At 36.5% G+C, this 26,489-nt stretch overlaps 1 protein-coding gene and 1 pseudogene across 3 annotated transcripts; one reads left to right on the forward strand and one right to left on the reverse strand.

Moving 5' to 3' along the window:
• Positions 1 to 156: 156 nt before the first annotated feature.
• Positions 157 to 26,489, reverse strand: UBE2D1 (ubiquitin conjugating enzyme E2 D1). Of its 3 annotated transcripts, none has more exons than XM_072971494.1 (7): positions 26,092 to 26,489; positions 7,958 to 8,021; positions 7,833 to 7,864; positions 5,674 to 5,751; positions 4,512 to 4,617; positions 1,772 to 1,865; positions 157 to 1,033 (listed from the first exon to the last, which is right to left on the reverse strand). In XM_072971494.1, the coding sequence occupies exons 1-7, from the start codon at positions 26,113 to 26,115 to the stop codon at positions 988 to 990; spliced, it is 444 nt and encodes a 147-aa protein (XP_072827595.1). In that variant the 5' UTR covers positions 26,116 to 26,489; the 3' UTR covers positions 157 to 987. The 3 variants fall into 3 exon arrangements, with proteins under 3 accessions (XP_072827595.1, XP_072827596.1, XP_072827597.1); XM_072971495.1 differs by lacking the exon at positions 26,092 to 26,489 and adding an exon at positions 19,213 to 19,299; XM_072971496.1 differs by lacking the exon at positions 7,833 to 7,864.
• LOC102543985 (large ribosomal subunit protein uL22 pseudogene) lies at positions 9,379 to 10,022 on the forward strand (annotated as a pseudogene).

Raw genomic sequence — 26,489 nt, forward strand, 5'->3', positions numbered from 1 at the left:
ATTTATATAACTAATGGTGATTAATGCCTAATACAATAGATCTCATTCTCATAATTTGGAATTAATTTTCATGCAAAATTTTATATAGAGTATTGATCCTTACTTATAAAGTAATTTAAAGTAATTTTTAAAATCTTTTTAAGTAATCAAGACAAATAGTAGAAAAAGCGTTTTATTTATATGGAAAAAGCTACATTAAGATCTGTAAAAGGTGTCAATATAATATTGCCTATACAGGAAAAAAATTCAGATGTGAATAGCAACAAATAAAAGTTACACATCTTCCTACTTAGCAGTGCAATTAATTCACATTGCAATAAAGTTAAGTCAAGTATAACAAAATCAAAACAAGTGTTTCTTCATAATCAGTATACTGAGAATTACAGTGTAAAGATCATTTCATGTTTAAGAAATCTCCAATCTACAGAATACCTTAAGACAAGGGAGACAGCCAGTTAACTCATTTCATTATCAGGTGTTGGGTTTTATCAATACTGTTCACAGGAAAAAAGTAATGAGCTGACATACATGTAAATAGAATATATTTAGTCTATACAGTAAAAAAATACAAATTATAAAGTGAGCTAACAGAAGAATGAAATCTGAATACAGATTTATAAAACTGACAACATTCAGACAACACATACAGTATTTTCCATGTAAAAACATCTAGTTTCAGCAAAAAATAATTTGGTTGCTTTTCAGATGCATTGTAGATCTTGTAAGCTGAAGATGCAGATGTCCAAGTATCTTAAAAACCATAATAAATGTCTTTCTCAATGCATACAAAATGATAAATGCTCTCATCACAGTCTTAAGGATATTTTTGGAAGTTTGTTTTGTCTTGCTTCAGAAATACATTTAAAATGGGTAAAAATCAAAGGATTTCATGGTACAATGAAACAGTAAACAGTGCTCAATTTACTGCTAATGTTGAAAAAACCTAGATTTTACAGTACTCTGGTATATATGAAAATTTTTTTTATTTTACATTGCATATTTCTGAGTCCATTCTCTTGCATGTCTGTTGTATCTGTAGGTATACAAAAGGGATATAATCAAAACATAAATTAAATCTTTTAGAATCTATCTATATAAAACTGTATACTCTACCTTCATATGCTTAATTGCAATAATCATACATACACTAATTATTGGGTCAATGTAACTTAGGCTCATGAATAAATATAGCAGAAAACATAAAATGATTTTTTAAATTAATGGATCTCTTCATAACCTATATGAAAACATACCTAAATCATAAAAAAAATGAAGAAACCAACTTCTAATAGAAACCTATAAACACCAACCCTGAATGGGCACCATCTGTAAAATGCAAATGAATCAATGTAAGTAAGATAAAACAGCTTGAAAATTAGGTCAGTTTAGTGGGGAATTAGGAGTAACCCTCTTTCTGGGAAAGAATAAGCAATATGATATTCAATACTTTCCAATTATCCATTTTTTTCATTTATAAATTTACTACCTAAAATTATAGTTCTTTACTATCAAAAAATATGCATACTATGCAAATGCAGAAGTACCATTAAATAATAAAGGATTAAACAATAAGTGAGAGGGAAGAAGATTCTTTGTAAAAAGACTAATAGAGTTTTTAAAAAAGAAAGGTTTACTGCATTGGAAAGATAAACAAACAATATAAACATAACAAGCATAACTAAATGTATTTAAAAACATTGATAATACTTATGTTTTGGCAGATTACATAGAAAATGTACCCAAAGAGAAACTAACATAAGTGAACACTTACTTTTCTTTGTCTGATTTATAGATTTGTGCAATATCTGGTACTAAGGGGTCATCTGGATTAGGGTCACAAAGTAGAGAACATATGGACAATAAAACTAGATTTAAAAGAAAACATCATATTAGATTCTGAGTTTTCTACTTTATACAAATTACACAGGTGAAAATAACTATACTGAATAGACAAAACTTACAAAGAAAACATAAAATAAAATGAACACATTAAATTACATTTTAGGTTAACTTTGGTTGGTAGCAAGTATCTAATTTTTTAAATTGCAAAATTACTGTACAGCGTGTATAAGACAAAATTATTATAACTTTTGAAGCTTTAAATTCAATTTGAATTTCTACTTATTTAAAAAACGTGAGCCTCCAAAGTAGCTATTAATAACCTTTAAACTCAAAAGTTCTCTACAAAAATATTTTTAGGTAACAACACATATACCCCAAATGGTACATAATGGAAAAAATACTAGAACGGCATTAGATGTTTCTTAGAGGTATTTTTTTACTTTAATGAGAAAACTGTCCACTTTTTATTCCACTTTAATGCAGAAAATTTGTGTTTAATCAATTAAAGGTAAAGTAATCAAATGATAGTTAACAATCCACTATTTTAGAGATCATGCTCATGCATTTTTTCAGCTTGGGCTTAGTGCTAAAGAAGGAAGATTTGTAAGATTATTTTCAATGAATTTTTTATTCCATGTGCATATTCCATATCACATGCATTTAAAAATAATATGAACAGCTATCACTTCATAACATATATTTTAAAATGTAAATGAAAGTTGAAAAAATATGGTAGTTGTTTCTTGGAACATTACATCAAAGTACTAATGCAAATAGCTATAATTTTTAACAAATCTAAGTATCTGAAAAAGGAGGGAATAGGACTCTGGTTCCTCATTTGTCTGCTTCAATTACATGCCACCGCTTCTGAGGTGGTACAAGAAATCTCTGGAAAAATCTTTCATCTTCACTTTACTCTACTGTATTCCTTTATCTTTTCCTACTCTTACAGAAGTGAATTTATAAAGTGGAGCTGATTCTTAAATGACATGGAAAGGGATTGCAAAGAACTAACAAAATCTAATACTTTATTCATCTTTTTTATCTTGTCTGCCCAGTGAAATTTCAAGTCTTGTATGTTAAACCAACAGGGTAGATTATCTGGGCTCAGATCTCCAGAAAGTTCCCAGACTAAACTCATGATAAAAAAACAAGACATTTAAAATATAAAAAGTAGAAAATATACAAACAAAGGAAGAAGGTTTAAGCTACAATAATAAGCAACAGGGAAGTTCTTCATCTCCCCACTTCTGCTGCCAAGAGCCACGTCCCCTGATTTCGCTATTATGCAAACAAATCAAAATGTTTTAAGATAAGGAAAAAGGTATTAATAGTTGACAATCATCTGAGTGCTTACTATGTGCTGGGTGCATATGTGGTATGCACGAACATTTTAAGTCAGAAAACCTGTCATTCAAAAATAACTAACTGACCTGAAGGGTTATTACTTATCTAATACTTGAAATAATCATGGTTGTGGACACTGCTTCCTAAAAACCTTACCACTTTTTAAAACAAGTATTCAGGTAGCATTCATTTTAAAAAGTGTTTTAAATGACTAGGGATTCCTCCCCCAAATTCTTCAAGAGAAACAGTTTTCTTAATTTTATAAAAAGGGAAAACTGCCAAGTTCCTTTCAGGGACAGACGCTTCTAACTCAGAACAGTAACTCAGGTTCTTTTCTGTTAGAGAAACAAGACAAAATTAAGAGGCTGGCACAGCAAATAGTATTGGCTAATGAAATAAAACAATTTCCAATGCTCTATATACACATCTCATAATTTAGCAAAGAATGTGTTAAAGTTGAGAATCCGCATGGATTGTGTACCAGTCCTTATAATGATGCTGTTGATTATTTGAAGTTTAGACTAACATGCTATATGTACTGCATTCTTCTGAAGTGTGGAATATGTCTTCCATTTTATTTTATTTTTTACATATAGAATGTGTATTTTTATTCTAAAATTTTGTTTTTTTTTAAATTTTTATTGAAGTGTAGTTGACTTACAATGTTAGTTTCAGGTGTATAGCAAAGTGATTCAGTTATACACAAACATACATATATACTTTCTTTCCAAATTCTTCTCCATTATGTGTTACTACAAGAAAATGAACATAGTTCCCTGTGCTATACAATAGGTCCTTGTTGTTTATCTATTTTATATATAGTACTGTGTGTCTGTTAATCCCCAATCCCATGTCTTCCACTTTAAATCATTTATCTGACTAATCTGACATTTCTTCTTAGATGAAGTAAAAGAGATATAATGCTTTACGCATTGTATCAATAAATAATTCCACTTAATGAAAGAAAAAACTGGTCCTAAAATCTTATTTTTAATTCTGTCTCTTTCTCCCTCCGTGTCTCTGGTTCTGTCTCTCTCTTTTTTTAAAAGACAAAGCCCAAACTGAAGGGGTAAAATGTCAACAGGCTTATCCCCAAATTCCTAGCTCTAGCATTTTAACTTTCTCTCATTTCATCATTTATACTTGCCCATCAGTCCCCCAAGCTAACTGTTAAAAGCGAGAACAACATAAGAGCTAAGAAAGCAAAGCAAGATCAAAGCAGAAGAAAACATAGTAGATTGGCTTTTTTACACTTTGTTCCCTAAGATACTCCTGCTGTGTTTTTCTTGTTTCACTGCTATAAATCTGATAAACAAAATTACCTTTTGATACAGTCAGAGCTGGTGACCACTGTGACCTCAGGATATCAAGACAAATACTTCCATTGCTGTTTATGTTTGGGTGGTAAATTTTTGTGGTGAAAGCAATCTAAACATGAAACAAAACAAAACTGTGATAATCCATAAACTGAGAAACCAAACAGAACTAATTTGCTCTAGGGTAAAATGTCCTCAATTTTATGGGATCTTAGAGGAGAAATATATTCAGCACAAACTGGATGAACATCTACTTTATGCACATGTAGTTTTATCTACTGAAAATGTGAAAGTAAATAAAGTCAGTTTCCTGCCTTCCCCTACCCCAAGGAACTGAGAAGTATTCTGAAAAGTGTAGTAAATTAAGTCTGTAATAGCTAGTGTGACTGGCTGAGTAGCAATGCAAGAAATCAACCATTGCTTTCATCATTCCTCAAAGCAATCCTTGTCTTAACTTGATTATCAAGTGACACCTGGAAGTGAGATATTCGGAACTAAAATTAGGGTGTTGACCCTGTTTCAGAGGAAGGTTGAGGAGCCCCAGCTTACCTGTCCTAAGAAATCCACCAAGAATTCTATTCTCCCACAAGAGTTGTTACATCGTTTCATATATAATATTAATCAGGTGTTTTTAGAAATCTAAAATAATTATTTCCTCAGTTACACAATTTGTTAATGATTTTCTCCCTCATTGATACCTCCATCATTTGTTTCCTCTTTAGATTTAATCTAAATTTAATAAGGATGTGCTTTTATCTTTCCTATCACACTAAAGGAACTGTGTCATATTTTCTTGTGTCTTCCCAAATGCAACAGAACAGTATAGGTGCTCAATAAATGTTTGCTGATGACTTAAAAACTGAGAAAGAAGGGTCAACCTAGGAACGACTGAATGGAAAATGCTAATTCTTGACCATAAAAACTTCCCAAACTATACATAAGGAGAGAAAGACAAGTAGGGAAGCTAATTTACAGCCTAACAGATACTACCTTTTATTTATAGACACAATACAATATTTGAGTAAGAAAGTATATTTTAGATTCAGTGGTTTTACAAAACAGTTTGAACATGCTAACCTACCCACAGTCTTCTGACATCATGAAAATATCTCTGGATAGAGTAAAATCCCTGACCCAGGACTCATGTCAATCATAAAAATAAAAATACCTTTGGTGGTTTAAAAGGATAGTCTGTCGGAAAATGTACAGTGAGAAAGAAGACTCCACCTTGATATGCGCTATCAGGCTGAAATTACAAAATAAATTGCATCAGTGTTTGATTACTATATTTATTTAGTAACTTAAAATGATTTCCCCCCAAGTTACCAGTTTGAAAAAAAAAAATGCCATCTTGTCAAAAGTTCAAATCATTTACCTTGAAAACAGGTTTCTCGTTGCAGGCACGAAGGAGGATTTTCCAACAATCATGATGGCATCACAGTTTAAAACAAAACAAAAATAGGACACACACAGTGGTGTGACTTGCCCAAACAAATCTGTTTATGAGTACAGACTTTTAAAGATCAGTAAACACACAAGGCTGTTGGGAGAAAAGAATAATTTTCTACAGCAGCAATCAGTATGGAAAAAAGCACTGGGGCTACTGTTTACCTTCTTAATTATAAAACTTAAGTTCTGATGGTACTTTAAAGGGCAAGAACGGAGATGAATTGAAATGACCAAGTTATGAAAAGGCTAAGTGACACTGCTACATAATTTAGATATCAAATCTTCACTTAGCAACAGTTTATAAGATAACACAGAAAATGCAAAAAAGCCCCAAACAAAACTAGACAAATTCAATTTCATACAATTATCAAATTAAGAAACAACTTTATAAGAGGAATTTAAATTTGGCCATGTCTTTTTATGGCAATTAGGAAATATTTATAATGTTCCAAGCAAGGGGAAAAAAAAGGATGATTTTTTAAAAAGGAAAAAAGTAGCAAAAATACCTTAAATTCTATTTTAATTCCTTTATATTTAATCAATTGTATTATGTTATATTAACAGTTTAGTAATAATAGCAAAGCTCATTACTTCCTCCTTAAGTTTCTGTATATACATTAGAGGACTGAACTATATAATTATTCTTACTATATATATTAATTCTAATTCATAAAAAATTATAAAGAATGTAGAAAATGTAAGTAAATTACAATCAACAGATATGGTCCACTTAGATATTCAAACGATACTACAGAGTAGCATATTTACATTACTAAAGGAAAGGGTAGGTATGAGTACATAATTGTCACCATTTGCTACACGTGATTCACCTAAGAAATATTTGTCAAGGGCTATAATTCAAATGGCAAGGGTGAGCCTTGAAATGATACTATTTTGAAGGTTCTTAGTAAGCAATGAAAAACAAATAGATTCTTACTAAAAATTCTTAGATAAATAAATATGGTGCACTTCACCCTTTTAAAAAACTAACTTAATGTAACAATTTAATAATTTAAGACACTGGCCCAGGACTCCTGTTCTGAAAATTCAACAGTTGTTCTATTTTTTAAAATTTAAGCATAATGGAATAAGATTAAAAACTCTATGGCTTACTAGGTAAGGCTCTGTCCTGGGAAGAAGGAGAGAATGATGTTCATGGAAACATGTTACTAAGTTACTCTCACCCAGAAAGTAGATTTGAGCTGGCAGGGCCCATTCTTACGCAATCAGATTTTTGCCCACAGAAAGAAGAGCCTGCTTCAAGTCATAACTGCTTCTCAGGTGTAGAAAGAAAAAAAATCTTAATAAAGGTAATATGTGTTAAGAGAAGCCAGGCATAAAACAGCAGATAATTTTAAGTTCAAGACAATGCAACGAAACCAAGAGGCCAGTTCATGAGGTGGCAAGGACAGAGCCACTGTGATACTGAAGTATCAGTTCTCCCTCACACACAGGAACAGCGATGAGACTGACTGCAAACTGGTGCTTGTTCTGTGTAGGAATTCCATTACTGGGTTAATTAGACTCACTTCTAAACTACTAGAACTGTTGATGTGAGAATAATTATGATTAGTTCTGGACAACTGACTTCCTGTGTTTAAAAAAAGATAAAGCAAACATGCAGCCTGGTTGCAAATTGTGGGCGATCCATTACTACGCCTAACAATCATGGATTTGGCAAAGACAACGCCATCCTAGCAAGTATTTGCCACCAGGGCTCTAGAAAATCATCATAAATCCTCTACTCATATTTTGCTTCCTGGGTGATTCAGGGTACAGGAAACTTCAACCCTAGCCACAAACATCTGCTGCAAGGTGAAATGTCAAGAATGAAGCATGGCTGAGGGATTTAGTTTCATATATATGAATCATACTTACAGGCCCCATAATAGTTGCTTGCCAGTGGAACACTGAAACAAACAAAGCAGTTTTGGAGTCATTAACAAGTGTTCAGACCTGTATTATTAATGGTAGTAAAATCCTAGCAAGAGAGCAAAGCTTACAGTCATCGCCCACAGGTCCAGCCGAACAGTGAGCAGGGGGGTCGCGTTGTAGATCACTTAATTCCTGAAGCGAAGAAAAAATACTTCAGGTTAATTCTTTTCCAGGGAAACATGCATAATAATCCATGAAGACACAAACTACTCATTTTAAAATCATTTTAGGCAGTCCTATTCAAAAATATGGAGACATAAAATGTACTCTGTCACTGACAGGTAGAAGAGTATGGAATAAGGATATTAAGTTCCCTCATGAGACAGCTCCAAACTTTGGGAAAAAATCAAATGGATTAAAATACGGTTTTTCTTGAACATCCCTAAGACAAAATATTTAATGAGTATCTACTGCATTCAAGGTAACATATATTAAGTGCTAGGTATGCAATACGTAAGAAACAGATCCTACTTCAACAAGCTCATAATCCAAGTTGGTCAAGTGAAAGCTCACAGAGAGATGGGTGTTACAGGAACAACGTGCAGGTTAAATGGAAAGAAAGGAGAGCAGTGGGCCACATTGTGAAGCCTAGCACACTGACTCATATGCTCTTTCCTGCTCTCAAGGAAGCAAAGGAAGAAACATGGAAGTGGCACAGCTTTAGCTGGACAGTCCTGGGTTGGCATTCCAGCTCTAGCCCTATGACCTTGGGGAAATTACTTAACTTCCTTCCCTTCAGTTGGAAGGAACTGCTCACCCTCAAATATGAAAGGGTCACACTCAGTACGAAAGACCGTATGTCAGGAATGAAGAATCTAATTTAGTTGGGAAGATCAGGGAATGTCTTTGAGAAAGTAACATTTCAGCTGAAATCTAGAGAACGAGAGAGTTAATTTTGGGAGAAATGAGTGACATTGGGAGGCAGAGCGGTATAAGATGAGGTTGAAATTGGCAGAGGCCAGGCAGAAAACTGAGAACAACATACACCATATTAAGGATTTGGGGTTTTACACCAAGTGCATTGAGAGGGATATTAAGAAGTGGTATGAAAAAAAAAGAAAAAAAAAAGAAGTGGCATGATCTGATTTAAGAGATGGCTCCGACTGGTCTGTGTGTTGAATGGATTAGAAGTGGGAAAGAGAAGCTACAGGAAGAGAGGCTTGGACTGGAGGAGGGGCAGGTAAAAGAGGACGGGTCTGGGATATTTTGAAGGGCTTACTTATCACAGGATTTGATGATGAATCACATGTACAGAGTAAGGAGAAAGGTCACAAATAACATATGGTGAAGACTAGTGGCAGCCAATATTTACTTGATGTTTTACCATCCTAACAATCCTGAGACATAGGTGTTACTATGCTCCTAACTTTACAGATGAAGAATAAAGGTGCCACACTTCACTGTGTGCTCACAGAACTAGTATAGGGTGGAACTGGGAATCAAATCCTGGTAGTGGAACCTCTGGCTTTTTAGCTTCACAAATGTAACAAAGGTATCTTCCTTTTCCGGTAGGCGGCCTGAGGTGACCTCTAAAAATGGTTCGCTATTCACTTGACCCAGAAAACCCCACAAAGTCATGCAAATCAAGAGGTTCAAATCTTCGTGTTCACTTTAAGAACACTCGTGAAACTGCCCAGGCCATTAAGGGTATGCATATCCGAAAAGCCACCAAGTATCTGAAGGACGTCACTTTACAGAAGCAATGTGTGCCGTTCCGTCGTTACAATGGTGGAGTTGGTAGGTGTGCCCAGGCAAAACAGTGGGGCTGGACACAGGGTCGATGGCCCAAAAAGAGTGCTGAGTTTTTACTGCACATGCTCAAAAATGCAGTAAGTAATGCAGAACTTAAGGGCTTAGATGTAGATTCACTGGTCATTGAGCACATCCAGGTGAACAAAGCTCCCAAGATGCGGCGCAGGACTTACAGAGCTCATGGTCGGATCAACCCTTACATGAGCTCTCCCTGCCACATTGAGATGATCCTTACTGAAAAAGAGCAGATTGTTCCTAAACCAGAAGAGGAGGTTGCACAGAAGAAAAAGATATCCCAGAAGAAACTGAAGAAACAAAAACTTATGGCCTGGGAATAAATTCAGCAAAAAATAAATGCAAATAAAAGTAAAAAAAAAAAAAGTAACAAAGGTAGATACCACCTACTGAGATGTGGGACGACTACAAGACACACTGATTTGGAAAACAGACACAATGAATCTGTGATCCTTGTGACACCAAGGAAAAATTTAGTTCAACATGCAGGGCTGGAGATTAAAAGGGACTAGAAATCAGAAAAAGCACTGTATACACCTGGTATTTAAAACCGTGCAAATGATATAAACATTTTCATGGGACATATGTAAACAAACACTGTATTCAGCAAATCTAAGACACCATTGACTGTAAACTAAATCTTTATTTTATGTACCAATAATTAAGGAAAAAACTCTGCCAATTAATTTTAAGACACCATCAATTATAAAGACACATCCAGACTTTAGAAATGTTAAAATGAAAAAGACGTGCGCCTTAGAATCACTGCAATACAGTGGTTACAGCAATGAGTTCAGTGTTCTAATAGAGACAAACAAGGAAGAGGATGTGGTAGGGAAAAGAAAGTGATATATGAGCTAAGGAACTGGGCCAAGTGCAACCTCAAGTCCAAGGCGTCCAGTCTTTCTCAATACACCCTCTACACCCTGGTACTTTCATTTTTGTTTTTTGTTGTTTTTTTCCCCCACAGCTGGTGCCGTGCTTCTCCTCCTGACAAGAATTAACTAACAGAGTTAGCGGCTTCTTTGGTCCAGGTTTAGTTAAACAATAAAGAGGAAGATTTCAGTCTTTGACCTAGTGATAGTGGTTAAAAAAGCAAGGCTTTTCAGTTCAAGTCCATGTACCATCACTCACTTGCCATATGATCCTGGGCAAAACATTTTTTTCTCTACAAGCCTTAAGTTTCCTTTAATACAAAATGGCATTACAGCCTTCATCCACAGTTTCTATGATAAACAAGTGAAATGGTACATGTGAGGCATACAGCAGTCTCTGGCACATAGAAGGCATTCAAATAAGTGTTAAGATAATATGAAAAATGTTTTAAAAAAAAGATAATATGGAACTAGGGATAGGGTATAGCTCAGTGGTAGAGTGCATGCTTAGCATGCAGGAGGTCCTGGGTTCAATCTCCAGTATCTCCACGTAAAAAAAAATAATAAACAAACAAACTAATTACCTCCCCCCTCAGAAAAAAAAAGATAATATGGAACTGATGACAACCATCCAATTCTCTAATTATTTAACCAGTTTAAGTGATTGGGGAGGAGCAGTTCCCAAGTCATAGCCCCATTTTAGAATTACCGTGCTTTATTTAACATTTTCCTAAATTTGGGCTTTTAGGAAATTGCTTTTGAAAAGATTCATCATGTTGAGTTTTCTAAACATTAGTTTAAATGGGTAAATGGAACTTCTTTGCCCTGAACTAGAAAATGATAGTCTCTAATTGTGGTTTAAAAAAAATTGATGACTTGCATGTATATATTTTATTAGTAATGTATACGTGAATAAATTATACATACACATACAAATTAATTTTGTTCACTAACAAAAAACCTCAAACCACAGTTTACTTGGAATAGCCTTGAATTGTGTTCAAATTTCAAATGTCAGACTGTTCTTTCAAATCCCTTTAAAATAGTATAGAAAAATACTTGTTATCTGGTTCTCGTTTCTTTGTGTCCTGATTCTACCTCCTGTTTGAAGTTAGAGCTAAGGACGAGAGATAAAATCTAACAACTGAACTACAAAGGCCAGGTTCTTAAGTTGTCTATTTAAAGCTCACTTATAGGAAAGAGGCAGCTGACAGTACATCATTCTTAACAGTCACAGCAATCATTCCTTACTACTAATAACGACTCAAGCACTTTGGTGAGGAGACTTACACAGCCTAGACTCTTTTAAAGGGTCTAAATTTCTAATGTTCTCTCCCTTTGTCAAAATGTCTGGAAACGTTCCTGGAAATAAGCCACTGAAACTATGATGCATATGCACAGACAAAATGACCAACAGAAAACAAAAGGCACAATAAATACCCTCCCTTGCCCACAAAAATACAGGTCTTAAATTTGAAAAATGAAGAATTCTGAGATGTGCTAAGGAGGTGAAAGTATAAAACAAACAAAAACTACAACCAAACAAACCAAAACTCATCCCTTTTGCTCTTAGTCTCTTCAGAAGCCAGTGTACTTCTAGATAAACACAAGAAATCAAGGACCATTTATACTTGTTAAATTCTCCCTTTTGACTGAATTTATTCCAAGGTTTTCAAAAACCACCCTATTACTTGATTTATGTTTTCTCTACTATTATTGGCATTCTTATTTATCTACGTCTAGCATCACACCCACATATGGAATATTAAAAATAGTTTAATGATTCTTATATTTCAAAAGGAAATGCTAGGACCAGTAATCTCTTCCTTTGCTCTTTACTCTTTCCCTAAGAATTAACACTGACTTACACAAGTTGCTCAAATCTATAGGATCCTCACAAAATCCAAGGCTCATGGCTATAATTTTATCCCATGCTGATTAAAAGTAAAAGGTCTCAAAGACAAAGCATTTTAAACCACTCATTTTACTTAAGTATTGTATCTGTGTGTATATGTGTGTGTTACAGAAGCAAAACAAAGGAAAACAGTGCTTTGTAGGGAAAAAACAGAGAGAGCACTGTATAAATAGTCAAACCCCCACAAGGCCATCACCCAAACCAAACCACAGCCAACCTATTAGAATATCTCCACCCATGGCTTTGGTGGGAAATAAGCATGTCAGTCGATGTTGGAGAGAGAGTAAGTTGAGACAGAACCTTCTGGAGGGCAACTTGGCAGTAATTCTGAAAGCAGAAAATGAATATGGTCTCTGACCCAGTAATTTCACCTCATAGTAATAATTGTCCAAAATAACCTTCCTTCTATTGTTACTGAGTCCAAACTCATTCTATTTGCTGCACAACAGGCCAATAAATGAGAGATAAGGTGTTGGGGCAAGGAATAACGACTTTATTCAGAAAGCCAGCAGACCGAGAAGATGGGGCACAAATGTCCTGGAGAACGATCTCACCCAAGTCAGAATTTAGGCTCCTTTAACACTAAAAGGGGGCAGAAGTGCGGTTGGTTGTTGCAAACTTTTTGGTGTCAGAATCCTTTGTGTTTTGCAACTTCTTATCTCTGTTATGAATGAAAAAGTTTTATACCCTTACAGGTTAGAGCCTTGAGAATGGGCTATCTTCAGGCAATAGGCAACATTCTTTTACAAAAGGTGCAGAACCAGCATGACTAAACCCAGGAAACACAGTGAAGAGTTAGAGCTAAAGGAACAGATCTAACATGCAGTCAGATTTGTTCTTCCCTGTTACACTATCTTCCTGTGCCCAAATTCTATCCATTGTCCTTAACAGTGGCTGTCTTCCCAATGGCCACTTAAGAAACATGAGTTTTGGAGTCAGAGCTGGCCTTGCTACTGGCACTTACTAGCTATGTGACCTTGGCCAACTCGCTTGACCTCTTGCTCAAGTGCCTCATATGGGGATATCACTGATGACCTTGAAGAACTACACTGAAAATTAAATGAAAACACATAAGTACCTAGCTTAACATCTGCTGTGTATAATAGAAGCTTAATAAATACTAGTTTCCTCCTTTTCTTTCCTCTTCTACCGGAATGTTATTTTAAAAGATCAGGATTTACATGCATTTTATTCATGGATTCCTCCACAATACTTAGCACAATGCCTTTCATATCAGGCGTTTGATAGTTTGAGTTAAACAATAAAATTTAAGGAATAACATGATCAGTAGAGCATAGATATCTCAAATTTCTATTTTTTAGGAATGCAAATGATTAGATTTGGCAATAGAATCAGAATCAATTACTCCTTCATGTAGATATACAGACTGCATATAATTTAAAAAAAATCTTAATAACAGGTTTTGAAAATAGTGAAAAATCACTCGAAAACACTGGGGGTAGCTTTTTATAATAACATATAATAAAATCTAGAAATGAACCTCAAAAGAATATTAATCATTAAGGTATTAAAAACACATACCACTGTCACAACTATTTTCAATTTACAGAACGTATGACATTCTAGCAAGGTGTCCAAAGCCACACAGAATTCTTGTTAGACATTTTTGTTATGGTTTTTCTGATTTAGAAGCCCTCAACACTCTAAACATTCCATTCTTATTGTTTATTTAAGATGCTGCTGACCTACTTTCAGGACATAGCTTTCGGCTGCTTTTCCAAAAGGAGTTAGGGACTTGTGCTGAGCTGACCTAGTCTCAAAGTTAAGTTGTCTTCCAAACACTAGCAATCCTTGGTGACAGAGCTACCCATAGACATAGCTGACTGTCTGGACAGAGGTTTTTTTCCTTACTTGTTCCAAGCTCAATTTAACCAGCCCGACTGATTACAGCAAGAGTTTATTAAGCACTTCAACATCCTTTCTAATAGGGATCATGATTCTGATTTTATACTCTAGTCCCAACTCTACACTCCCAATGTTTTAAAGATTTATTTGAATGACATAATATTATGATGCTAATAAAAGTCACTGGTCAGGCACATTTGTTAATGATTAAACTGGGGCATGAAATTCAAGGAGAACTTATTTGTGGAAAAAAGTAACTTCATGGGGGAAGCAGTGTATAGCTCAGTGGTAGAACGCATGCTTAGTATGCACAAGGTCCTGGGTTCAAACCCCAGTGTCCCTCTTAACAAAATAAATGAATAAATAAATACTTAAGTAACTTCATAAGATATGGTTTAAAAGATATAGAAAAGAGGTCCTCTGGATCGTTAGAAACTTACACGTAGCTGTTTCTCCAAGAAAATGTATGTAAAAATAGCTACAAGCCTCAAGGGTCACCATCTCAATGTGTTCATTGAAGTTTATAACACTCAAGGGAGTGCTAGAAAGAAAGTTTCTCCTAGGACAGAAGTGTGATCTAGGAAGGAACCGGTATAAAATATCTTGACTGACACAAACTCCCTACTATACCAAAAATAAATACAAATATGAAACATTAAAAAGGTTATAAGAGGTAGGAAATGCTGAAAAGCCAGACGGATTGCCTCAGGGTTTCTACCTTACTCCACTCCTTTAAACTTGTGGCACACCACAATGCTTAAACACAAATAATCCTCATTTGTTAAAACGTGGATTGCTGGAGCACAGAAAAAGGTAAGAGTGTGTGTGTGTGTGTATTTGTCAGTTATTACAAGCAGCAGTCAGGGCTGCTGCATTTTGCCCCACAGGCCATGTGCACCAACTCCAAAGGGCGCCATTTACATAGACTTCAATGTGATTGGTACCCTCCCCAACCCTTCCAAGGCTCTACAAAGCTTCATTACAGAAAGTTACACATAAAAGAAGTGGACAGCACATCCTTTAAGCCAATGTTTGACATCTGAGTAGGACCATGAGAACTTACTTCAACTTTATTTCATCAATTTGCTGAAAATGGAAAGAAAATGGCAAACTTGGAATTCAAAAACTACAAGTGAAGACAGTGACGTTGTAGTGGACGGAAATGGAAAATTTTTCAAAATGCTATGCCACTAAAGAAGACAGTACAAATGTTGGCACAGATATGAAGCAACTGGAACTCTCATATGCTGCTGGCAGAAGAGGAAAAGTTTGACAATAACCACTAACGGCGAACACAGGTATGCTCAATGACCCAGCAATTCTACTGCCAGCTATATCTTGAACAGAATACAGAGAAATCATACGATGTAAAAGATGGCTATCAAATAATGGTACTAGCTATAAACCCATACATGAAAAGAACTTGTTACAGTAAACACAGTGTGTATACATATATTTTGTGTGTGTGTGTATATCTTTCAATTTCATTTCCAGTGATTTCCTAAATCTAAAATTGAAATACAGTTTCAATTTCCTTCTCCTTTGAGACAAAGTAAGTTTAAAACAAACCAACCTTATACTTAAACACAGATCAATCAAACTGGTGAAAGAATGCTAAAGTTATCTGTGTAATCTGTGTCAGTGAAGCAGTTTTCTGTTCCAGTGTGACTCACACTCAAATAAAAAAAAATAATTAGGGTATTTAAATTTCAAAATAAAGATACATAGTAATGAAAGGTAGATTACAAGATAGTCCCTATATTATGACTGGCACTATAAAAGCACTATGAATCCACAAAAACAAGTACTTAATGCATTTATATAGACTTACATGGCTAAGCACCTCTATTCTGGTTCAGATTTTTATAACCAACTAGACACAAAGAAAAGTACTGAGAGGCCTGAAACTGAATTTTAAATTGGCAAGGATGGTATGTTTATAACACCCCCACAATATGCTGAGTGTTCTCCATAAAACCAACTTAGGCACAGTCCCTGCCTCTAGGGGACTTAAAATCTAAAAGTAGACGAGGCTGCCTAATTCAAAGAAAGTAAGCAAATAAAAGGAAACAAAGAAGGGAATGTAAGAGAAGAGAGGGCTGCATTAATCTCTCAGCTCCCAGAAGGGTAACAACCCAATCTGAACAGTAGAGAATGAAAGCTAACAAGTCAGTTGTCTTATTTATGGTCAGACTTAATATGACACTATGCAGTAAATATTCTCTAAAATTTATGCTGACCAGACTGAAAATGCTTTGTTCTTGTCTACTTTCAACATTCAGAAGGTCTAAATTTCCATAATAGATATAATATGTACCCCACCGGGTGTGTGTAAAGGACATAAGCAGCCCATGCATAAGGACTGATTTACAGTCCAAATTCTAAATTACTGAATCCAAAGCATATGAAAGCATTATTTCAAAAATCCTGGTTCAACAGGCAATTAATTAATGTGACACAACCATCTTTATCTCAAAACTCCTAAAACAAGGCAGTGATTCTTACTGGATTGCATTTTTGATGTTGTCTCTAAAGGGATATAAGAGCTATATTTGGTTTGTCTGTAAATAAACATTTCATGGGCTTATAGTTCAGACTCTGATCTCCTTATCCAGTTGACTAGAGCTATTTCAATAGGGAGATGTCAAACAATTCTCAGAAATGTCTCTGGATACAGACTTCTTTAAGCCCTTGAATTAAAAAACATCTTTATTTTAAACCACGGAGATTCTTGCTGGAAGACTTCAAAATGCTGACGACATCCAATTAAGTTATAGGGACCAAATTCACTTCAACAAACTGGTCCTGGCTGCTTCTCTGTCTCTTTGGATCAGGTATCTCTGGCAAAGGCTGTTTATTAAAAGTAATGATATCAAAGCAGCCAAATTCAACACAAAACGAAGAAGATCAGAAAAGCAATGATGCCACTGACTTCGCCGCATCAAATTAATATTTACTGAATCTGAACTATAAAGAGCACAATTTAGAATAAACATTTGAGGTCAGGATGAGGGACATTGTCTACCCAATGCCTCAGATCTTCAACCACTTTCCCCCAGTGCTCTCTAAAGCAGCCATAATGACTTCCAATTTCCCAAAATGCTATCTTGCCTCTAACTTAAAACATGGCTTCCTTTTAAAGAGAAGACTCAATCACCTCCCTTTACATGTAATATTTCCACTGTAGGAATTACATAAATAAAAACATATCTTAGACAAGTCCAAGGTATCCCAGGAAAAAAAAAAAACTGTATTTGAGTATACTTTACAAAGTATTATAGTAAAAAGGCACTTATTCCAGTAATCCGAACTCTAAACTTTGGAGTTTTTCCCTTCTTGTCCCACCCCACCCTCCCACCCCCACACATGAATCAGCATCACCTTCTCCTTTGGTACAGATCCTCCCACTGAAAGGGTCCCAGGAACAGGCTAGTCATTAAAAAAACCTGAGGTCCAAAGGGCATAAGAGAAAAGCCAGAGGAGAGACATTTCAGGGTAAGAAGCCAAAAGTGTAAACCAGGGAGATGCTATGAAAGAATCTGAGAACAGACTAGGCAGTAGGCGGAGGACTGGCCAGACTGCCGAGCCTTAGAGGTGTGACCTGCAGGGCCAAGTAGGGGCAGGCATGGGTGGGTCAGGCCAATTCAAAAAGGCCAAGTATGTAATTTTCTTACATACCCTTCTCACATACCCCTCTTTCCAAATGTCCTCTGCCATCACGCTAGCTCAAATCCTTTTGGGTTTCACTTAACAAGTGTAATGATGTCCTAACTGACCTCCTATTTCTCTACCAGCACAGTGGGGTCAAAATCACCTTCTTAAAGTACCACGTTAAACCGTATCAATGCTTTTCATTAGCCTTAACAGAAGATGTATAAATCCTTAAAATGCTATAAATCCTTAAAATGGCTGAGCAGACCTTCCAGGATCTGACTCCTCTCTAGCCTCATATATTCTCCCACTTCCCCCAGTGTCCTCTGCATCAGTCATAATGACTTTTAATTCCCCAAAATGCTATCTTGCCCCTAGCTTCAAACATCATTCCCTTTTAGACAGAAGATGTTTTACACCCTTATTAGTTTTAAATTTTCTAGACAATGCCGGCTATCCTTACTTTCCTAAATATCTCCTTATTACATTTTATATATGCCTTATATACATAAGGTGCTGCCTTAATGCATTAACTTGAATCTAAAAAATCTACATGAAAGGCAGTTGTGTAAGGCAGTTGTCTAAATACACAGATAAAATAATCTTCAAAGTATAAAAGATACCTGTGAAACAGATGGATGCTAAATGGAATTAGAAAAGTACATTGTGATACCAGTACAAAAACAGAAATACATCTTATTTGCATCACAAATAAACGCCCTTTAATCAAAAAGTAATACGTCTTTAGAGGCTCACTGATCTTATACATTAAGATGTCCACACTTATTTCAATTCTGACAATTTAAAATAAATAGAATGTTAACTCAAGTTTCATATAGCATTGCTCAATATTTATTTTTATAACCATTTTTCTATGGAACAAAAACAAAACAGTAAATAACATTACTTAGGTATGCCAAAAATTATAAATCAGAAAGGACCATAGAAATTACCTAGTTCAATCCATTAAATTCCTAGATAAAGAGAATAAAGGCTATGAGTTTCTTGGCCAAGGTCACAAAGCCAAAGCTAGGACAAAGGCTCAGACCAGCTGATTTCCACTCCAGCACCCTTCCCAACCCCAAACAATACTCATCTCAAGGCTGTAATAACTAGAGCACATTATTCTCAATCAACACTGGAGCCAACAATGCTCCAGGACTGAATTAAGGCCATTTGCACATTTTCAGCTATGCTCAAGAGAAACAAAAGTGTGAAGAATGAAGCAATGAAAAGGAATTCTTATTACCTTTTCCCAGGAGCCTTAAGGTTAGACATGAACACTACTTCATACGCTTTGAGAGTGTTTGTGCTCAAAGACACTCTGAGATGCAAAAAAAAAAAAAAAAAAAAAAAAAAAAGATAGGAAATTACATACAACTTTTCAAATACATAATAGAATTTTGACACACAATGGAACATGCAACATAGAACATTTGGAGTGCCCCATTATGAAGTTACTATTTACTTCATGGTAACCAAGAAAGACGGTGCTTCAAGGAAAAAGAAAAAAATTAGCAATATAGTTCTTAAAACCTACTTAAAACACAAACTTATCTACCAATGTTTACCAAATATTTACTTTCTCACAGCTCTGTCCCTAATAGCTGGCATATATATAGTAGGCACTTAATAAGTATTTGCATCATAAATTAATCTCTTTCAGCATCACTCAGTTCTATTCTTGAATACTGTGGTTGTACTTTATGACTATAAAATGTTGCTGCTTGTAATAGATAACAATGAGCACTGACAGTTCGATTTACATAGAAATATTTCCAAGGCTAGAATATTTTACATTATGTGTTTATCTATATATGTGTGTGTATGTGTTCATTTGCTTTCTCTATACATACATGTTAACACATATATGTACATGTATGAATATATGGCAGGTATTTCTGACAATATTGTTTTTACCTAAAGATCTTATGATATGGAACAATGATTTTCAATCTTCCCTCATGGTAATTCATAAGAAAAACATTAAACATCACAAACTAGTACACATACACATACACACAGGGACATATATACGTAACTAAAACAAAAGCTTGAAAAAACAATACCATTACTACACCCAAAGCACTAATATTTTCTTCTCCAATTTTTAAAATGTTGTTTGTGATCCTCTAAACTGATTATGTCACCCCTGTTCTGAAAGCTCAGGGAAGTACGAGGAGACACTGAGGCACTGGCAAGGTGTAGACCTTAGTTTGGCATTCATTCCTTAGGCATAACCTAGACTCTACAGACACCCAGCAAAATGAAGACTAGAAATTATTAAACTTCATTCACTGTTCATTCAAAAGCTATGCTGAACACCAAAAGGGTGCTATTATTGTGTAAATAAAAAAAAGAGACCACATTCTGGGCCCTAAAACAAATCTCAAAAAGTTTAAAGGAGTCAAATAAAAACACGTATTCTCTGATCACAATGGAATTAAATTAGAAATCAAGAGCAGAAAGCACTGTAAAATCCCAATTATTTGGGAAATAAATAATATACTCCTCAATGACTCGAGTCAAAAAATAAATTAAAAGGGAAATCAGAACATATTTTTAACTAAGTGAAAACTAAAAAAAGAACACATCAAAACTTGGGGCAAGTAAAAACACAGGCAAGAGTTTTACAGATTTAGGGAAGAACATTAGCCCAGGCACCGGGTCTGTTAGGTCCCCTCCAGAGCAATCCAAACCACTCACAAAAGGAGGGTGGCCTCCTGGAGTGAGAACCATCAGGTTAATTTTACTGGCTAAAGAAGTTTAAGGTGAAGGAACCAACCCCCCACCTCACTCCAGTTAGAAAGGCTTTCCAAAATCTCAGAGGAGACAAGAAGCCTAATAAGCAAGGTGCCGTCAGTGAAGGAGAAGAGTCACACAAACAGGGTAGTATGACTAGAGAACAGTGGAGGAAACCTCCGAAAAGAGGCAAGTCTGGAAGTCGCAGAGAAAGGGGTGATCGGATGGGAAGCGCCAGACTGTTTCAGGATGGCAGTGCCCTCCCATACTAAGGACAACCCCTGGAACACAGGAGCCTAGGACTACCATCTAAAGTGTGTTAACTGAACCGTCACAGATTCATCCCAGAACTAAATTAAATGCAGAAAAAACCTCAGCTTCTCAGAGGCCACCTAGACCAAAACAGGCCAGACAAAGATCCAGTTTGGCCTTCATTTGTTCTCAGGTACCCTGAGGACCCCTCCAGTACCCAAACCCTCAAAATACGGGTTATGTTATATATTCCAGTATCTTTTATTCCAGCATACGGGGTTAAGAGGAGAGAGGACAAGTACCTCAATAACAGCTTTTAAGTGTAATACGAGTTCATCCACTGTTGAAAAAAGGGATGAGGGGAACTAATACCTTGGAGACACCTATTAACTCAGTTTGATGGGAACTATTAGACTGATCATTTTGTTTAGTGGCACTCATTAAATATGTTTTCTACATGTATTTCAGCGAACTAAAACGAGTAAGGATGCTACTCTGCTTCGCTGGAGACAATCCCACATCCTGCTAGGTTTGGTTTTTATAATATGTACCCGGCTTCCTAAAATAGGCACAAACAGCCATATTTGGATATGCTATTTATTTCCACAGAGAAGGAACCTCAGAACTTTTAAACTAGGATAGACAGTAGTTATCTTGTTTTTTTACACCTTTGTTATGATGAGGAAAGAAAAATACATGATAATGGGGCCAAAGGAAGATTGAGCTTAATTATAAAGACTTAAAAGCAGAAAAATTCATACAGTGGCTTTTAGAAAAAGAACACTTTTTCCCTTTCATCTCAGGACAAACCATTTATCTACCAAAAGGCATGAATACTGTGTCCCTTCTTTTTAAAAACTTTTTAAAGCAGTGTCTTTTTTTTTTTTTTTGGAAGGAACCTGGAGTCTTAGGCTTAATCTTCTAATCCGCCAGTCTTTCTAACATATCTGTGCAAACTGAACTGCTGACTACTATTCAAAGTCATTACAGGAACTAAACAGCTAGATCAATTCATAAACTACTTTCTCAAACAAAATCTTCACAATGAGATGATACTTATGACAAAACATTTATGAATTACATTTATGAATAAGTGACAAAACAAAGATGTACAGATATATTATTCTTTTACCATGTTAACTGATCCAGTGCATATGACTGCAGAGCAGAAATTTACAATGCATAACCAACACGAGTGATCCATCAATGAAAATTATTAAATATGCCAGTGTTAATTATAATGCCACTTTACATTTGTGTAGAAAATTCCAGTTTGCAAAATACTTACATCCATAAGTTCATCTGACTCTATGTCTTTCAATTTAGGTAAAACAGATATAAGACGTAAGTCCATCTGGACAGTGAAATAGTTAAGAGCATGGACTCTGGAGCCAACAGTCTGGTTTGGACTCCTAACACTGCCACTTACCACATATGTGATTCTGAGTACACTACTCAACATCTTTGTGCCTTAGTTTCATCTTCTGTAAAATGGGGATAATTGTTTCTACCTCTTGGGCTCACTAATGATAAAATCAATTAATATATGTCAAGCACTTAGTATAGTGTCTAGCACAGAGTAATCATTATGTGTTACACATGCTGGTTGTACTTCTCAGCAGCGTCATTAGGGACAGGGAAAGAAGCTAGTAATTCAGAGCCAGGAATAGAAACCAGAGCTGCTTCTCCCATTTGATGCTCCATCCACAAAAGGCTGGGTGTTTTTTGTTTTTTTTTTTTTAAGTATCCTAAGAGTTTTACACTGACATAAATAGTTTAATGTGAAATTGTATAAATCAAAAAATTCAGCAGCTTAAAACATTCATAAAATTGTATTTTAATTTATATTTACATATACATTTTAAGTGAAATTGACTACTAAAAAAAAATCCATCTTGGGGACAGAACTATACATTAAGGAATAGATATCTGTGTTGCTATATTTGCAAAACAAAACTCTATTGTTTCACTTTTCAAAAGATAGATCACATCATGTTAGTATGATTATTACTTCAATTTCTTGACAAATTAAAAAAATCTAGAGGGAAATATACTAAGATGATGATGACTGTATTAGGATTTCCTTTTTTTTTCCTTTCTGGTTTTCAAGACATTCAGTATTGTGATATAACATTTGTAGTTTAAAAAATGATTTCCAAAAAAAAGTTTACCAAGGTTTGAAAACAGAATTGATAGAAAAAACACTTCAAAATTAATTCTAAAAAATAATAAATGCCCAGCTGAAAAACTGCCCTCTTTTTCAGACATGTTTTAGATATTTCTCCTCAGACTTTGTTCAGATTTTTTTCCTTTAGTGACTTAGGTGACTGTGATAACATCTTCCACTGTATCTAAAAATAGGGCATGGGTGTGTAAATTTATGAGCTGAAATGCAAAACTGGCACTGGATGTCTAAATTAGAGTATTAAATCATTTAGCATACTCAAGCATAAAATATATTTAAGCACTCATATTCGCATACTTTGTATATTCATACAATTTTAACTCAGCCATCTTTAATCTTTTCATATGACTGAAGAAATGTAAAGTTATGAACTTTTTAACATTTTCAAATATGCCAAGTCACTTCTTAAGAGATTAACCTGGACAAAGCACTCCACTCCAGATCTCAGGCTCCTTCTCTGAACAGAAAGGAGAGTAGACTAGAACATCAGTGATTCTCAGCCTTCTTTCTACCCCAGCCCATCCGAGGGATTCAACATCTCTCCATCTACAGCAGTGGAGACAGTCTGAAAATGTCCCGGGGGTGATTCTCATACACCACTCCAGAGGCTGTTCCTCTGCCCTCCACTCCACTTTGAGACTCCACTGCACTACTGCAGAGTTCACTGAGATTCTGCATAGTTCTAAAGTCTGCCCGTGTGGGTACAAGAAAATGACAACCCAATGACCTGGAAGGTACTTGACAGCGTTACTTTAATTAACTTAAAAAGAAAGTCCAAAAGCTAATATGTACATTCTTTTGCTGAAGCATCCACGATTTAAGAATTTGTACACTGATGATATCAAAGAGGGGTTTGTAACTGTTCACGTGGCAAACAGCACACCTCCCCTGGAACTGGCTTCTAATCAAGGAGGTAGGTAAAGAAAGAGGAAAAGGGGGGAATCAAACAAAATAATACCACCTAAAGTTTGAGGAAATGGTTTGAAAATGTGATTAATGGAAAGAGATTTGTTCAGGTCAACTTTTCTAACAGAAAAGGAAAGCCAAAGATTGACACAGAGATGGGATGTTATGTGATTCCAAATTTCTTCTCCAAAATATCAACTTGTTAAAGGTCTGACATCATTTCTAGGTAAGAATTTTTTTTTTTTGCCAGACAACTCTGTTAGAAACTAATAATAACTAATACCTACTAAAAATACGACTTAGGTATATGCCATATTACAAATACAAGCCAAATATATTCACTCAGCATGATGATTGATAATTGCCCAGTATAATACTTACAAATAGTGTCAATTTTCTTTGAATGTCTAATTACTGTGGACAAATTCTATACTATTCAAATCTATTCTATGTGTAAAGTCTTGTGAAAAATTCTCACAACTAAGGAAGAAGGAAGTGGAATTTTAAGACTTCCTTGGAAAATATGTGCTGTTTACTTCAAATGTGAGCCAATATTACATCATCATTAATAAATATACAAAGCATGGCATAGATGCCAAGTAGGGCTTCAAAATTAGAATCTAACTATATGAAAAAAATATATACTTGCATTATCTTCAAATCAGAAAACATATTAATTAATAAATGCTAATTAGCTTTGTGTTTTACATTGAGAGGAATCTTAAAAGACACACACACACACACAAAACCAATATTCTAGTTTTAGTATTTGAACCAAAAATTAAAAAAAAAATTGGCTAGGTCTCAAAATTGTCCGCTGTACCAGAAGATGCCACCAATGGAGACTGAGAATACAATGTATACATCTCTATCACTGCTCTACTGATTCATGCCTGAAAAAGCTGATAAATTCTTTTGGTAGGCATAGATGTCTTCTGAAATCCTTTACAAAACATGCTATCCACTGTTGGCTTAACTGGCTGAACGCACTTCTCATTAAGAAAACAAATTCTCCATGTTCTCCCCATGAACTACAATAGCGAAACCTAAAACTTGCGTCGGTGAACAGACCAAATAACCCAACAAATAATAAAAGTAAACAGAAAGAAAATGCCCTAACCCCAATTTTGTAAGACGTTCACATTAAAGACGGTAGTGATAATATTATGCAAGGTAAGACAATTCTTCACATTGCGTTGGGATGGATAAATATTTAATGAATATAATACATTTCTTCCTCATTCTATACCCATGCGTCAAAGCATCAATTTAATTTGTGGCAGTTTCTTTTGTGTCTCAAACTTTACATACAAGTTTATCATGAGGGAAAAAGAACCTGCTTGGCTTGACTCACCACGAATCACAGCCAGGAGGTCATCCTGTTGTGTATCAGCAACTATGTTTTCACTACAGCTATGTGACCTGAAGTGGCAGCAGCAGAGGCACCAAAATAGAAGGGGCAGGAGGCTTCTCGGCCCCAAATGAGCTTTTCCAGCCCATTCGGGCATCTGAGCAAGAGCCAACCGCACAGGAGAGAAAGAACAAACCCAACAGCTCCGCGGAGGAAGGCTGCAGGCCCACCACACCTTCCTAGCCCTCCCCGGGAGCTCGGGAAAGCAAGAACATCAAAGAGAACGGGCTTAAGAAAACAACGTGGAGAAAGCAGCATGACAAGGGCCAAAACTAGCCGCGGGTAGGGGCAAAATCCAGCCATGACCGTGAAGCACAGATTTCGGGGAGGTGTGGAGATCCCGGAGGATCTCCAGACGGGGGCTCCGGGAGCGGCTCCGGGAGCAGCTCCGCCGCGAGCGCACAGCGGGCTCCCTGCCTCCAAGCACCTCCAGCACCCGGGACCTGCCGCTGCTCCTTCCTCACCTGCCGGGTGCCCGCCGGCCCGGCCGGCACCTCCGGCCCCCGTCCCCGCCCCAGCCCACCCTCTCCTCCTGTGTCCTCCCGGCGCGTCTCTCGGGACCACCGCCAGGGTCAGCGAGGGCAGGGGGCCGAAGCCCGCCCCGCCGCCCCAGGCCCGGCCCCGGCACTCACTTTCTGAATCCGCTTCAGCGCCATGGGTCAGGGAGGGCGGTGAGGACACTGGCGGGCGGCGGGCGGCGGGCGGCTGCGGGGCTCGGGGGCGTGGGGTCGTCGCGGGCTCTGCTCGCCGGCTGCTCGGCTGGCTCAGCCGGGTGGGTCCCGGGCTCGCCGCTCGCTGGCTCGCTCCGGGCGCCGGTGCCTGCTCCGAGTGCGCCCGAGCGCGAGAGTGCGCGAGTGTGCGGGCGGGGACGCCGGCGAGACTCTTTTGTTTCCGCTTCTGCTTCTGGGAAGGAGCCTGCGCTCGCCCCGCCCCGCCCCGCCCCGCCGGGCACACTGGGAAGTGTAGTTCCAGCGCGCTGCGAGGGCGGGTTGCTCGGCGCCCACCTCCACCTGTCGCCTGGGCTCCAACC

The sequence above is a fragment of the Vicugna pacos genome, chromosome 11 (assembly GCF_048564905.1).
Source record: "Vicugna pacos chromosome 11, VicPac4, whole genome shotgun sequence".
NCBI lineage: Eukaryota > Metazoa > Chordata > Mammalia > Artiodactyla > Camelidae > Vicugna > Vicugna pacos.

Excerpts from the sequence above, each read along its gene's own strand:
- UBE2D1 (XM_072971494.1), bottom strand. The coding sequence starts at position 26,115 with ATGGCGCTGAAGCGGATTCAGAAA. Across the intron at positions 4,618-5,673 it reads ATCCTTTTAAACCACCAAAG|ATTGCTTTCACCACAAAAAT; the intron begins GTATTTTTATTT and ends TTTCATGTTTAG. Across the intron at positions 1,034-1,771 it reads TATAAATCAGACAAAGAAAA|ATACAACAGACATGCAAGAG; the intron begins GTAAGTGTTCAC and ends GTATACCTACAG.